The 14,100-nt window shown below is 43.7% G+C and overlaps 1 protein-coding gene across 6 annotated transcripts in view; it reads right to left on the bottom strand.

Annotated features, from left to right (window-relative positions):
• Positions 1–1,685: 1,685 nt before the first annotated feature.
• The window catches only part of LOC116944955 (gamma-aminobutyric acid type B receptor subunit 1-like), an 86,256-nt gene continuing 73,841 nt past the window's right edge, over positions 1,686–14,100 (bottom strand). For 5 of the 6 annotated variants that reach the window (XM_032958939.2, XM_076068748.1, XM_032958938.2 and 2 more), the window contains 5 exons: positions 14,004–14,097; positions 10,858–10,985; positions 7,664–7,792; positions 5,241–5,381; positions 1,686–3,553 (listed from right to left, as the gene is read on the bottom strand). In XM_032958939.2, the coding sequence (XP_032814830.1) occupies positions 3,419–3,553; positions 5,241–5,381; positions 7,664–7,792; positions 10,858–10,985; positions 14,004–14,097 (627 nt within the window). In that variant the 3' untranslated portion in view covers positions 1,686–3,418. Of the gene's footprint in view, positions 3,554–5,240; positions 5,382–7,663; positions 7,793–10,857; positions 10,986–14,003; positions 14,098–14,100 lie in introns of those variants that run through there. The other variant, XM_032958942.2, reaches the window with a different exon arrangement.

The raw sequence follows: 14,100 nt of genomic DNA, 5'->3' as shown, positions 1-14,100 counted from the left end.
AGACGACGATAGAACAACTGCATTGAAAACAGTCGTATATTCAGGGCAAAAAATAATAATAGCAAAGCCACATTGGACATAATGAACGCGCTTTTTTCACGGTATAAATTATGCTTGTTTCGCTGACGTCATTCCAATCGTGCATCTTTTATCCGCGCTTATTTGCACCCTTTAAATGTTTGTGCAATCTGAAATGATATCGTGAGACCGCACGTGGATGCGTGGAATGAAGATGGTGAGCGGGTTGGCATTCTGAAGGTCGAGAAAAGCAAATTGAACTTGGAGAGAGGACACGTTACTGGGAGTCATCGATTAAGGCCGATGGCCAAATGAACAGCATATAATCTCCGCCGAGAGGACTTCGCCTACCCCTGGAGATGGAGCGATGAAATTGGCTTGAGTGCAGGTACTCGGCGAATTTGGTACATCGCAGGAGTGAGATTGGATGGCAGCTTGGGAAGGCCCTCACCGAATCGGTGTGCGTAATGGCCATGGCTGATGATCACCTTCCCTCATATCTTTCCCACCGTTACGGTCGAATTGCTTTCTCCAACAACTTGCACGTCTTCAATCGTGCCGCAATTGGCGGACCGCTTCGTCTCTGCCGCTTCTCGAAGATGGATCATTGTTCCTCTTGCTGTTCACGCTTCCAGCCCATACATCCAAATTCAAATATTGTATTTTAAATGCCTTTTCTCCTTGATTACCTTTCACTCAGCGATTGCAGCAATGCCTGTCAGTGATGAGTGATTTTTGCCTTACGAGTCAAAAACTGTGGCAAAATGTTTGATGCATCGCATGTGTTTTTGATGTAATGCTTTTCAGCGATTTGGCACTTGTAATTTTGTACATTAATGATGGCTTCCTCGTGGTATGGTTAAGACAATGGACTTGCAACCTAGATATCATCGGTTCGATCTCCTGGACCAGCAATTGAATGAATGGGCAAGTTTCTTAAATACCCCTACTTCTGCCCACTCAGCTGTATAAATGGGTACACCACATTCGATCGATAGATCGAGTTTGGTGGGGTAAAGTGTAGCCTACACTTTACCCCACCAAACTACACTGTGTAGGTAGTTCGACCTCTTCTGAGATGTGTGGCAGGTGTACATACAAAATTAGGCCAACATTTCCTCATGGGGAGCTTCTCAACAGCTCCCTGTGGAGGGCCTTAAACTGTAAACTAAACCATTTTTTTTAAAATATATTACTAGGTAAGGCCCACTGAGCTATATAGTTATTTTTCAGAAGCGACCTGGCCACAACTGATAGCTCAACGAAGTGGTGTATCATGTGTATATTTATAGAAGCCAAATTACTCTAAAAGCATGTTTATAAATGTGGAGGGAAAACCCGGAGGACCTAGAGAAAAATCCACGTGACCACGGGAAGAGAGAGAGAGAGTTCTGCAATCTCCAAATATACAGGTGTCGGGGTCGAAATCGAACCCACAACCTCCTGCATACCAGGCCAGTCAGATAACATCTGGCCATCGCGGCCTTCTGACAGCATTGGCGTGAGCAAGCAATTGCAGGGCTGCACCTTAACCATTAGTTTGCAAATATTTCAACATTTGATAAAAAAAACTGCTTTTTATTTTGAAGGTGTTTAAGACCAAGAACACTTTCAGGTTCACGAGCGTGCTGTCCGAGTCTTGTAAACATGTATTTCACAGAGATAAATTGTACATACAGTATAGTATATTGTTTTATTGTAACATAAGAATATATGGTACAGTATTCCTCGACTGGACTTGGCACTTCTTAGACAATGCTATTTTAAAACTGAAAGTTAACACTGCTTTCATCTCGTCATTATTATCAATAAAAAACGTTTTTACAAAGTTGTATTTTGAGATGCAATAACATTTGAAGTACAACTTTTTATTGATGACTAGTAAGCAGCCTTACTAAATGTAGGAAAGAATCGTGCAAATTCTTGTGAACGTTTTTCTTAATGTTTTACATAGCGCAATACTGATTAGTAATTTTACTGGTAGGAACCTCTGGTTACACCAGCCCACAGGGGATTATTGTGTCCGTCCGTCCGTCGTGCATCAAAAAATGGGAGGGGTAGGGCTTGGTGGAGAGGGGAGGGTGGGGAGGGGCTGGGTGGGGAGGGGAGGGTGGGGAGAGGTTGGGTGGGGAGGGTGGGGAGGGGCTGGGTGGGGCTGGGTGGGGGGTGGGAGGGGTGGGGCTGGGTGAGGAGGGGCTGGTCACCCCGTGGTGCCCTTATAAAACTCAACGTTTAACCTACTCACGCCGGCTTGTGCCCGCCCTCACAGTCGGGCATATTGTGCTGAATACACCACGTGGTGCCGCCGTTGACCCTGGCCATTGGCCGAGCAACCCAACGTTCCTACCAGCTCCCTCCGCAGGAATGTGTTACTGGTATAGTAATAATCCACCGCATGTGCCAAAACGATGTGAGAAGATAACCAACACACTTAAACCCCACATTATTACACGAAGATATGGGTTTCCGTAGCTCCACAGCTCCATTCGCAAGCTTGTGGGCAATGGACTGCTCATCTCACCCAGAATTTAAAAAATAAGCTCCTCTGCTTCACAGTGACCGAACCGGGACAAACGAAATAATTTCTCCACTCACTCCCCCGGGTGGTTTGCTTACATTCGGAAACCGCAGTGTAGCCGGCAATATCACGATGGTTGTTTAGTTCCTCTCAGAATTACCAACAGGCCAACGTGTTTATCGTGCGGTGATGAGAACCTCTCCGTTTAAAACGGTGTGGAAGAACAAAAAACGACAGCGTAAAACAACCCTAACTCACTCTTTAGCGGTGACCTTTACGTGCAGCGTTATACAAACCTGCATAACATGTAAAAAAAAAAAAAGAATATTTCAGAGGGCAAAAACGACGAGAGGGACTTGCAATTTACATAATTACATAGTTCCTTAAAATTGAGCCAGATTGATGTAACCAACGTAAATACACATACAGATTAAATTATACAATAGTACAATACAAAGGCTCTCTCGGTGCACTTTCTGAAATGTCCCGGCAAACGTCAGGTGTTAAAGTGAGCAGATTATAATCAATGGCATCTTAAGCAAACGCATGAAACGCAGTTTTGTAAAAACACACATTTCTTCCGGAGCTGAGCCCAAATCAATCAATCCAGTGTTCAGATGATCGATAATACAATCACGGCAGTAAGTGTGCTTTCAATAACAGGTAAAAGTATCCGACAACGATCACAAGTCAGAGGAGTTCGGTGTGAAGCCGCAAACCAAATGATGACACCGCAGCACAACGACTGCACACAACTGCGGGTTCACCTACTTGGGGGGGAGAGGGCATCATCAGGGGGTTGTAAAAACTGACCAAACGCCGACTATGGCTGCACAAAGTTTGTTGTCCCAACGAGCCGCATTTCCTCCCTTCCCGTTTCCCTCAGTGCAGTATGCCATTCGAGGAGCTGCTGTCAAGGTGTGCGCTGCCGCTGCGGGCCGCAGATGCTCGCTTGCGCTCCCTCAGCTGCTTCTGCTCGATGATCTGCCTGCGCAGCTCGCGAACCCGTTCTTCCTTCTGCAGCAGTGGCAGGGAGGAAGGGAAAAAAAGAATAAGGGGGGGTGGGGGTGGGAGCGCATCAGCCAAAGTTTCACGAGCGCTTACCGTTGGAATTTTGTATTTGCTGACCTGATCCATTAATGCACATATGCTGGCCCAGTATTTTGAGTGTCCGCTAATGAACGAAGCCAAAGTGCTTTGCTGACTTGAACGAAGACAAAAAAAATGCACGCCTTGGCTGATGGAAAATTAACGTTAGTTGGCAGCAGCATCGCCATCGCCCTTGTTTGTATGCTCGTTGAACTTCTTTCGCAACCGTACGAAGCCAACCGCGCTAATCGGAGGTGCAAGGTAAGGAGAACAAACTAAACACAAAAAGCAGTTTTTAAAGACATGGCACAGAACGGGTAAAACAAGGTGACCTGGCGAAGCTAAAGGTCAAATCATGTATGTTACGGATGGGTGGCTCAGCGGTAGGGCTCGCGATCATAAGGTTGCAAGTTCAACTTCTTGTTGGGGGTTGATTCAGCCCATCGTCCCTCGAGGGTTGATAAAAATGAGTATAAGTTTGTGGGGGGAGTGAGCCGTGCCTGTTCCTGGTATAGACTCGTCCCTGCATTCGGAACGTTGAATGTTCGCCACTGGCTCAGAGCTGTAAATGGGAGATGAGCACCACCTTAATGCTCACTTCAACAGGAAATCACTTTGAGGGCCACATACAATGACATCTACCAAAAAAAAAGAGCTTATTTTGTACATTTAATGGTCCGTCAAAATGTACTTCATTCGAATACATTATGACAGTAGCATATTATTAGTACACGAGTCAAGCTTGCTGTTCTGGCTGCAATCACGGGCATTGCTTAAGACTGGTGGTGGACAGCAGATGGGAACACTTTCTATCATGGTTACAAAATAGATTTTTTTTTAAACTTCTTGCAAAACAAAAAACCTCTCTCTGACCTAAGAGCAGGTTCCCATTCCTTTAACGCAACTGCTCGTGCCAGTACGAAATTTAAGTGCCATAAAGTGCCATGCATGTTACTCATTGGTTTTTCCGGTAAAGTCACGTGTAAATGTTATTTTATTATTTCTTATTCATACGTAACTTTTCCGAAAGAAAAAAAAACAAAGAGTAATCCCTGCAGTCACGAAAGCTTCGAGTCAAGTCTGCCATTAATGTTGTTTTGCCAAGAGGCTAGCACGGTGTTAGTTTGTTAGAATGTTTTGTCTCCTTGCCCACGTTGTTCCTGATCGTGCCATCGGCATCACGCCATGAGATGCAAGTGGCATTGTCACCTCTCGTAGATCAGTGTGACCCCTCGTGTTAGAGAACGGCCAATCGAAGCGGGTATCACAAAACTACGCGCGAGATCTCTTCAAGTGACCTCTGGCGCGCACTTCCCTACCTGCCTTGCGGCCGAGAGTGTCCGTTGTACAGTAGTTAAACCAACATCTTTATTCATCAGAGCTGGAATTTAGGTTTTTTTGTCGTTTGGCTATTGATGATCGGGGCAGAGAGCATCAACTTACTTCACTTGCGAACTCCGTTTATTCGCAGGCAGCTCCTTGAATTAGAACGCAGGGTCTCAAGCAGTCTCAACTCGGCATTCTAATCTGTGAGCCACCCGGCCACCTGCTCTGCGTGCTCGGCTAATAAGACAATTATCTGAGTTGTCCGATGCCACTGGTTGTCGCTCGGTACCTCTGTTATGAGCTTCTGCAGTTCCTTATTCTCTTCCTCCAGCTGCTGCGCCTTCACGTCTACTGCAGGAGTGGTGGATGGAACGTTGGACGGCTCCGAGCTCTCTGCTGTGTGCTCGTTCCGCAGCAAAATCCTCCGCATCTGCACGAAAACCGTGAGAAAAATGCACTGTCGGCAACGATGGACCGGCTGGAAAACTTCACTTTCTCACAGCCGAAAGCAATAATGAAAATATTCATAATAAAGGTTTTTGGGTTAGATCGCGTTTATTTATAAATGTGTCGTAACCCTCCACCACCCGACACGGCCAATCAGCAAAAAAAAGTGTCACGTTGACAAAAAGACAAATAGTTCACTACTTTAGCCCACCGGTGTGTTGAAGAGTGAATCCACATTTACAGTTTGAGTATTGCCCGATGATGCTGGATGTATTTACCAGCGAAACGTCGTACTCAAACTGTAAATGTGGATTCACTCTTCAACACACCGGTGGGCTAAAGTAGTGAACTATTTGTCTTTTTGTCAACGTGACACTTTTTTTTGCTGATTGGCCGTGTCGGGTGGTGGAGGGTTACGACACATTTATAAATAAACGCGATCTAACCCAAAAACCTTTATTATGAATAATATTGGTCGCGAAAGCCTACGTGTTAAACTAATTAAAATATTGTTGATGCATCCTGTGATTCAAGGACCAGCGTGGATGATAGACTTAAAATTCAGGAAAAAAAATCACACTCATGCAGAGGGGGAATTAGCCGCTCAAAATCATTAATCCGTGAAAAAATCATGGATTACAGGGAAAGTGCAGCACTCGACTAGCGGATAAATGAAACGGCAATAAACTCGTGGATTACTAATTTTTTCTAGGAACCAAATGGAGCAAATCTGCCATGTGGGTATGTGGTTAAAAATGTTTTTTACTTGACATCTAAGTATAAAAAAAGTATTTTCTTCTAAACAAATCATGGCAGCACGGCTAGCCTGTGCCAATGTAAAAAAATAAATTGCTACATACTGTACTGTATATGTAAAAATAAATTAACTCATCATTTTTCCTGCAGCTCTGCAGGTCTGCAGCTCCATGTTAGGCCTGCCACCTCTACGGAACGAGGTTTTCGGTCCACAGAGCGTCGTCAATCCGCTGCTGTGCAGCACGAATTACGTGGGAGCAGTGGTGTACAATAATCCGTGAATTGCAGGGATTGGCAAATGATTGCATCACGGGTTATTGGAGTTCTGCTGTATGTTTTAAGGGTCTTAGTGCACTAGGAAAAGTATATAAGATTTTCCAGATAAATATCTGCACTAATAAACACGTTAATAGCCAGTTGTCTAAGCAGAAAATTCAGCAAAATGCGAGCTCTGGTATTGAAATGTAGCACCACGTAAAATACAATGGAAACTGTTTAAAATACAAAAACATGGACAATTCAACAAGCTTGTTTTTTTTCCCCCTTCGGTGCTGTATCGCATTAAGCTTCACGTTTTGACAGCAAGTTTCGAATGGTGGAAACTGAAAACTCATGACTTCACATACTTTTCGACTGCCTTTCTTTTTCTGTGCAACTTGAGGCTGCAATGCTTTCCCATGAAAGGTGGGCCAGGGTTCGCCTTCCACGCCATTGTGGTGAGTCTCTCCGTGGGACAACCTCTGTGAAATTTCCCCACAAAGGGGTACTCATTTTATCGGTCCTAGAAGGATGAACAGCTGAGTCCACACCAGACCAGGATTTCAACTGTCACCCTTCAGATCACGAGCCGCGCATTTGAGCACGCTGCCATCTGGATATCGTACATAGCCCCAAAATATCATTATTGTTGATTGTAATACCTGGAGAATGTCTCTCGCTATGGTGGTCAGCATTTTTTTTGTAAGTTAAGAAATATTTCTAGATGTAAACATTTATTGCAACTTCAGCCACTTCTCTGCACGTTGACATGGATCTGCACGGTGGAGATGGATGGGCAAATCTAAACATTGCGAGCTGAACAGTCCATCCAGTTTCCTGTGTCAGCTGGTCTTACGCATTACCCCTGCGAGATGGACAGCAAATTAGCAAACAATACATGCATCGGTTTATTGGTCGATATGTATTGGAAAAATGTGCAATCCAAGAGGTCTACAAATACCGGTGAATGTGCAAAATAATACCAACGCATCTCCACGTGTAACACAAGCCCCAATTGATGGACATGAAGTGCCTCATTAAAATTGCCTCGTCTGCACTATAAACAGCCACATCCAATGGCTGCATAATCAAGATTCCTTGCTTGTGGTGAACCTGCTTATATTTCATATTTCACAGCCATTTGTTGTTAAGATGCCGTGCACGAGATGCACACGAACACACGTCTCTGGATTTGAGCAGTGGCGCTGAGAGGGAGCGGAGGTGAGAATCCCGCAGAGAACAGAGGCTTGCCTTGGGGAGGAAGAGCACGGCCAGGGTTATGAAGGATGAGAAGATGATGGCCAGGGAGGTGAACACAAAGGAGGCATCCTGCTGGCTCGTGAGGATCATCGTCACAGGAGCAGTGATCATGCACAGAATCTGCAATCAACACAAGACCGTGCACACATGTCTGCCGGCAATGCTGATTTGTGAGGGGAGGGGGGGGGGCATTATTAGAACTACGACAACTTAAGTTATATCCCTTTGTCAATCCACTGCTGGATGAAGGCCCTCCCCATGCTGTGTGAATTATGGTGGTTATATGCTTATACTTCATATCGCTCACCACAGATGTTGGCTGTAATTGGCAATTGCATTCAGGTTGTCAGGCTAATAGTGCAGTGCACAAATCACAACGCCACCACTGCCCCAAAAACAGTACATTACTTTCCTAAAAACTGAAATCACTTTTATATTTCATTCAATTGAAGTTTTGTTAATTCCAGGCTGTTTCAATGTTTACATTGTTTACTAGATTTAACACCTGTGTTATATATATATATTTGTACCCTATGTATTTTTACATATAGAAAACAAAGATCTCCCACATAGCCTTCAACAGACTGTTGGGGCAAGTGCTGTTAGCAAGCACCTACGGTATACCACAAGGGAGCGAGCGGGTGGCTAACAACACGCCTGGCCGCCTTTGTCTCTCCAGTGCTGATGTTTACACACCACACCAAATAGTAATTTAAGGCCGAATCGACCTAGGGGAGGCACAGGACTGATTCAGATATTCATCACCGATGGTGGAATCACACACGGGTCACTAGGTTCGTAGCACAGTGTGCTAACCACTTTACTACTGCTCCCCATACACTCACACACGCATACACACTCGCAGACACACACACTCAGGCACACACTGCTGTAAATATTTTATCACGCGACATTCGTGAGTGGATGTCTATGAAAAGCATTTTTGCAAGCGCTGGCTTCATGAAGTCACAATAAGGGTTAAGATATACTGCAGTGATGAAATGCCACGATATGCTGCACTTTCTCGCAACACGTCCATCCACTATTTATTACAAACATCGTGCCCATCAGTCACTACCACTGACGTCCATACTTCGATGATGTATAACGCGAACACGCAAGCCGGCTGTGCACCAATAAGTTCGCATCCAGGGTAAACACGATACAGGCAGGAAAAAAAGGTCTAATTTTGTAGCCGCTCACCCCGAGTTATAAATGTTCTGATAGTTGCGTTGTCTTAGGTTCGCATTTTGGCGTTCTCTGGTCTGACACTGGTGAGACTCGGCCTGAAAGAAGGCCGTCTCTGGTGTAAGGCAATCCGTTTTAAAAAATAAAACAATGCGTATATTTTATTGTCAGAGCATGTTTGTTGGCATGTTCACCGCAAGTACCGTGCGTGGTTAATGCAGGAACTTGATTCCTGGCATAAGGTTTCTATTTGGTGTTGGAACATCTTAACACCTCCAGAAAGCGTAACAATACATTATTATTTTTTCACACGAAGACGTGTATATTCAGGGCAACTTAACCATCCCCCCCCCCACCCCTTGTTTGGAGTAGTGGCACAGCGGTTAGCTTTAACCCGGCGACCCGAATTTGAATCCTGGACACGGCTTTTATCAGTGGCGAGCGATATCTGAACCACTGCTGGGCTCTCCGCTGACCTGCACGGACCACCGTGGTGAAGTATGGCCAAAAAACCTCAATGACCGACACAGCATGGGGAGGCTTTCATCAAGCAGTAGCTTGACAAATGGTTTCAAATTATAATATAGTTTTGTATTAAACACCCATCATAGGAAAACCTCTATCCCCATTGCATATTAAGTACTGTGTGATAAAAAAAAGTTGTACTCTTTGTGGCATATACACAGGTGTTCAGATGGTCAAACACCATATAGACGCCTATTACAAGGCATAAAGTCTCCGTTAACCACACATACTTGAGGTAAAACACTAGCATGCAAACATGAATGTGCAAACATTAATATCTGCATGCCTTTTTTTAAACCACAAATGTCTTAACGCCTGTATTTATGCCAGATAAGGGTAATACAGCCTTTCTTTATCATTAAAATATCTTGATACTGGCGAAAGGGTCCCACAGATATATGTTCTGACCCACCCCAACTGGGCCATCTGTGAGCCTTAAAGCTTATTGGAATTCGTCCAGTATGAAAACATATTCTTACTCTGTTATTAAGTGTGTTCCTTTTCCAGTTCACCAAGCGTGTGTAAGTTACTCCTTCCTAAGTGCACCTCCCTTTCATTTTCATCCCCCCCCCACACCGCTCCCTCCACTTTCTATCTCAAGTTATTTTACCTTCACCCTCCCCTTCCCACATAAAAGCACACACAGTCACTACCCCCGCCCCCCGTCTCCAAATTCAGGAAGCACTGCGTTTGGGACTTCTGTCCACCGAGTTTCTGTAACCCCCATCACCCCCTGCCTCCTCTCTACGTCACGCTTGGTGCTCTGCACCTGCTATTGAGATACAATAAAACCTTGGACTGCGAGTAACCTGGCCTGCGAGTGTTTTGCAAGACGAGCACAATTTTTTTTAAATGAATATTAATACTGGTTGGAACGAAGTTGTAAACTGAGTGTACCTGCCTGCAATAGATTAATGTGTCCGTCCGTCCGTCCCCTTTCAATACTTTAACGAAGTGAAATCTCGTGCTGTTGGGTGTAAAAATTCCAATGTTCCTACCAGCCCACCCTGCAGGGGCCTGTTTTGATAAACGAGCGAGGGTCTTGCAATACGAGCAGCAGTACGTGTACACGCCTTGTCTGCCGAGCGTCACGTGACCACAACTGAGTGTCTGAGCTTGTGGCTTTTTTCACTCCAGCGCTGTCCTCCAGACAGTCTCGTCCCTTCACCTGATGAAGGCCGCTTGTGCTGTGGCCGAAACGTCGTGATTTTTTTTGTTATTTTATTTTTTACCTACGTGACTTTACCCAATAGAACCAAAGAGTACACAACTGAGTGCTTTGACATACGGAGCGCTTTGGATTACAAACACGTTTTCCGGAACGAATCATGCTCGCAATCCAAGGTCTTACTGTGCAATCCAAAAAGTACGTAATTTTTTTTTTTTCCTTTAACAGACGTGCCACCCAGGACCCGGCCAAACCCCCGCCGGCCTCTCCACGGAAGACAGAACCATGTGCGAGGAAGCCGTACCGCTACGTTGTAAATGGCCATGCCCACGGCGCGGTGGTCGTTGATTTTCTCCGCGTACATGCTCTTCGTCTCGTACGCCAGGAATATTCCGAGCAACAGCAGCACGCCTTTGTAGCCGTAGAAAACACCTGCGAGAGCGGGCGACACGTTTCCGCGGAGCGAGTGGGCGACGGCAGAAGCGGGGTTTTATTGTGAGAGTACTCTGTAGTGCTCCATAGTGCGAGAGTATTCTCGAGTACTCTAGAGTGAGTGAGAGCACTCTATAGTGAGTGAGAGTATTCTAGAGTACTCTATAGTGAGTGAGAGTACTCTATAGTGAGTGAGAGTATTCTAGAGTATTCTACAGTGAGTGAGAGTATTCTATAGTGTGAGAGTATTCCAGAGTACTCTATAGTGAGTGTGAGTACTCTACAGTGAGTGAGAGTATTCTAGAGTACTCTATAGTGAGTGAGAGCACTCTATAGTGAGTGAGAGTACTCTATAGTGTGAGAGTATTCTAGAGTATTCTATAGTGAGTGAGAGTATTCTAGAGTATTCTATAGTGAGTCAGAGTATTCTATAGTGCGAGAGTATTCTATAGTGTGAGAGTATTCTAGAGTATTCTATAGTGAGTAAGAGTACTCTATAGTGAGTGAGAGTATTCTATAGTGTGAGAGTATTCTAGAGTATTCTATAGTGAGTGAGAGTACTCTATAGTGCGAGAGTATTCTAGAGTACTCTAGAGTGAGTGAGAGTATTCTATAGTGCGAGAGTATTCTAGAGTACTCTAGAGTGAGTGAGAGTATTCTATAGTGAGTGAGAGTATTCTATAGTGTGAGAGTATTCTAGAGTATTCTATAGTGAGTGAGAGTATTCTATAGTGTGAGAGTATTCTAGAGTAGTCTATAGTGAGTGAGAGTACTCTATAGTGCAGGATATTCTAGAGTACTCTATAGTGAGTGAGAGTATTCTATAGTGAGTGAGAGTACTCTATAGTGCGAGAGTATTCTAGAGTACTCTATAGTGAGTGAGAGTATTCTATAGTGAGTGGGAGTATTCTATAGTGAGTGAGAGTACTCTATAGTGCGAGAGTATTCTAGAGTACTCTATAGTGAGTGAGAGTATTCTATAGTGTGAGAGTATTCTATAGTGTGAGAGTATTCTAGAGTACTCTATAGTGAGTGAGAGTATTCTATAGTGTGAGAGTATTCTAGAGTACTCTATAGTGAGTGAGAGTATTCTATAGTGTGAGAGTATTCTAGAGTACTCTATAGTGAGTGAGAGCACTCTATAGTGAGTGAGAGTATTCTATAGTGTGAGAGTATTCTAGAGTATTCTATAGTGAGTGAGAGTATTCTATAGTGAGAGTATTCTAGAGTATTCTATAGTGAGTTCAAGTACTCTATAGTGAGTGAGAGTATTCTATAGTGTGAGAGTATTCTAGAGTATTCTATAGTGAGAGTATTCTATAGTGTGAGAGTATTCTAGAGTATTCTATAGTGAGTGAGAGTATTCTATAGTGAGTGAGAGTATTCTATAGTGCGAGGGTATTCTATAGTGTGAGAGTATTCTAGAGTATTCTATAGTGAGTAAGAGTACTCTATAGTGAGTGAGAGTATTCTATAGTGTGAGGGTATTCTAGAGTATTCTATAGTGAGTGAGAGTACTCTATAGTGCGAGAGTATTCTAGAGTAATCTAGAGTGAGTGAGAGTATTCTATAGTGCGAGCGTATTCTAGAGTACTCTAGAGTGAGTGAGAGTATTCTATAGTGAGTGAGAGTATTCTATAGTGTGAGAGTATTCTAGAGTATTCTATAGTGAGTGAGAGTATTCTATAGTGTGAGAGTATTCTAGAGTATTCTATAGTGAGTGAGAGTACTCTATAGTGCAAGAGTATTCTAGAGTACTCTATAGTGAGTGAGAGTATTCTATAGTGAGTGAGAGTACTCTATAGTGCGAGAGTATTCTAGAGTACTCTATAGTGAGTGAGAGTATTCTATAGTGAGTGAGAGTATTCTATAGTGAGTGAGCGTACTCTATAGTGCGAGAGTAATCTAGAGTACTCTATAGTGAGTGAGAGTATTCTATAGTGAGTGAGAGTATTCTATAGTGTGAGAGTATTCTAGAGTACTCTATAGTGAGTGAGAGTATTCTATAGTGTGAGAGTATTCTAGAGTACTCTATAGTGAGTGAGAGCACTCTATAGTGAGTGAGAGTATTCTATAGTGTGAGAGTATTCTAGAGTATTCTATAGTGAGTGAGAGTATGCAATAGTGTGAGAGTATTTTAGAGTATTCTATAGTGAGTTCAAGTACTCTATAGTGAGTGAGAGTATTCTATAGTGTGAGAGTATTCTAGAGTATTCTATAGTGAGTGAGAGTATTCTATAGTGTGAGAGTATTCTAGAGTATTCTATAGTGAGTGAGAGTACTCTATAGTGAGTGAGAGTATTCTATAGCGTGAGAGTATTCTAGAGTATTCTATAGTGAGTGAGAGTATTCTATAGTGCGAGAGTATTCTAGAGTACTCTAGAGTGAGTGAGAGTATTCTATAGTGAGTGAGAGTATTCTATAGCGTGAGAGTATTCTAGAGTATTCTATAGTGAGTGAGAGTATTCTATAGTGTGAGAGTACTCTATAGTGAGTGAGAGTATTCTAGAGTACTCTATAGTGAGTGAGAGTACTCTATAGTGTGAGATTATTCTATAGTACTCTATAGTGAGAGAGAGTACTCTATAGTGCGAGAGTATTCTATAGTACTCTATAGTGAGTGAGAGTACTATATAGTGCGGGAGTATTCTATAGTACTCTATAGTGAGTGAGAGTACTCTATAGTGTGAGATTATTCTATAGTACTCTATAGTGAGTGAGAGTACTCTATAGTGCGAGATTATTCTAGTGTACTCTATAGTGAGTGAGAGTACTATACAGTGCGGGAGTATTCTAGAGTACTCCATAGTGCCCTATCGTATGCGAGGCTACTCTAAGGGGCAGCGGGCGTGAGTGTGTAAGCATGCATGCCGAAGTTTGACTATTACCGCATACAACTCTTAACGGTGTCGTTTCGTTGCGCACACTCTCAGCAAGTGTGTTGAATGAAAAACACAATGAAACACAATCGCCGCCCCCTCCCTGCCACTGCCTCTGTGGTCCAAGTGCGGGACTTGCCGAGCCAGGTCATGATCTTGAACGAGCTGCAGTGCTCCAACCTGGACCAGATGTAGACATCCTCGTCGCCCTCTCGCTTTTCTTGAATGAAATCCTG

Source organism: Petromyzon marinus, chromosome 22, assembly GCF_048934315.1.
Source record: "Petromyzon marinus isolate PM22_M1 ecotype Great Lakes invasive population chromosome 22, UKy_Petmar_22M1.pri1.0, whole genome shotgun sequence".
NCBI lineage: Eukaryota > Metazoa > Chordata > Hyperoartia > Petromyzontiformes > Petromyzontidae > Petromyzon > Petromyzon marinus.
Note: the sequence above shows the minus strand (reverse complement) of the source record. Positions and strands in the feature narration are given on the sequence as shown.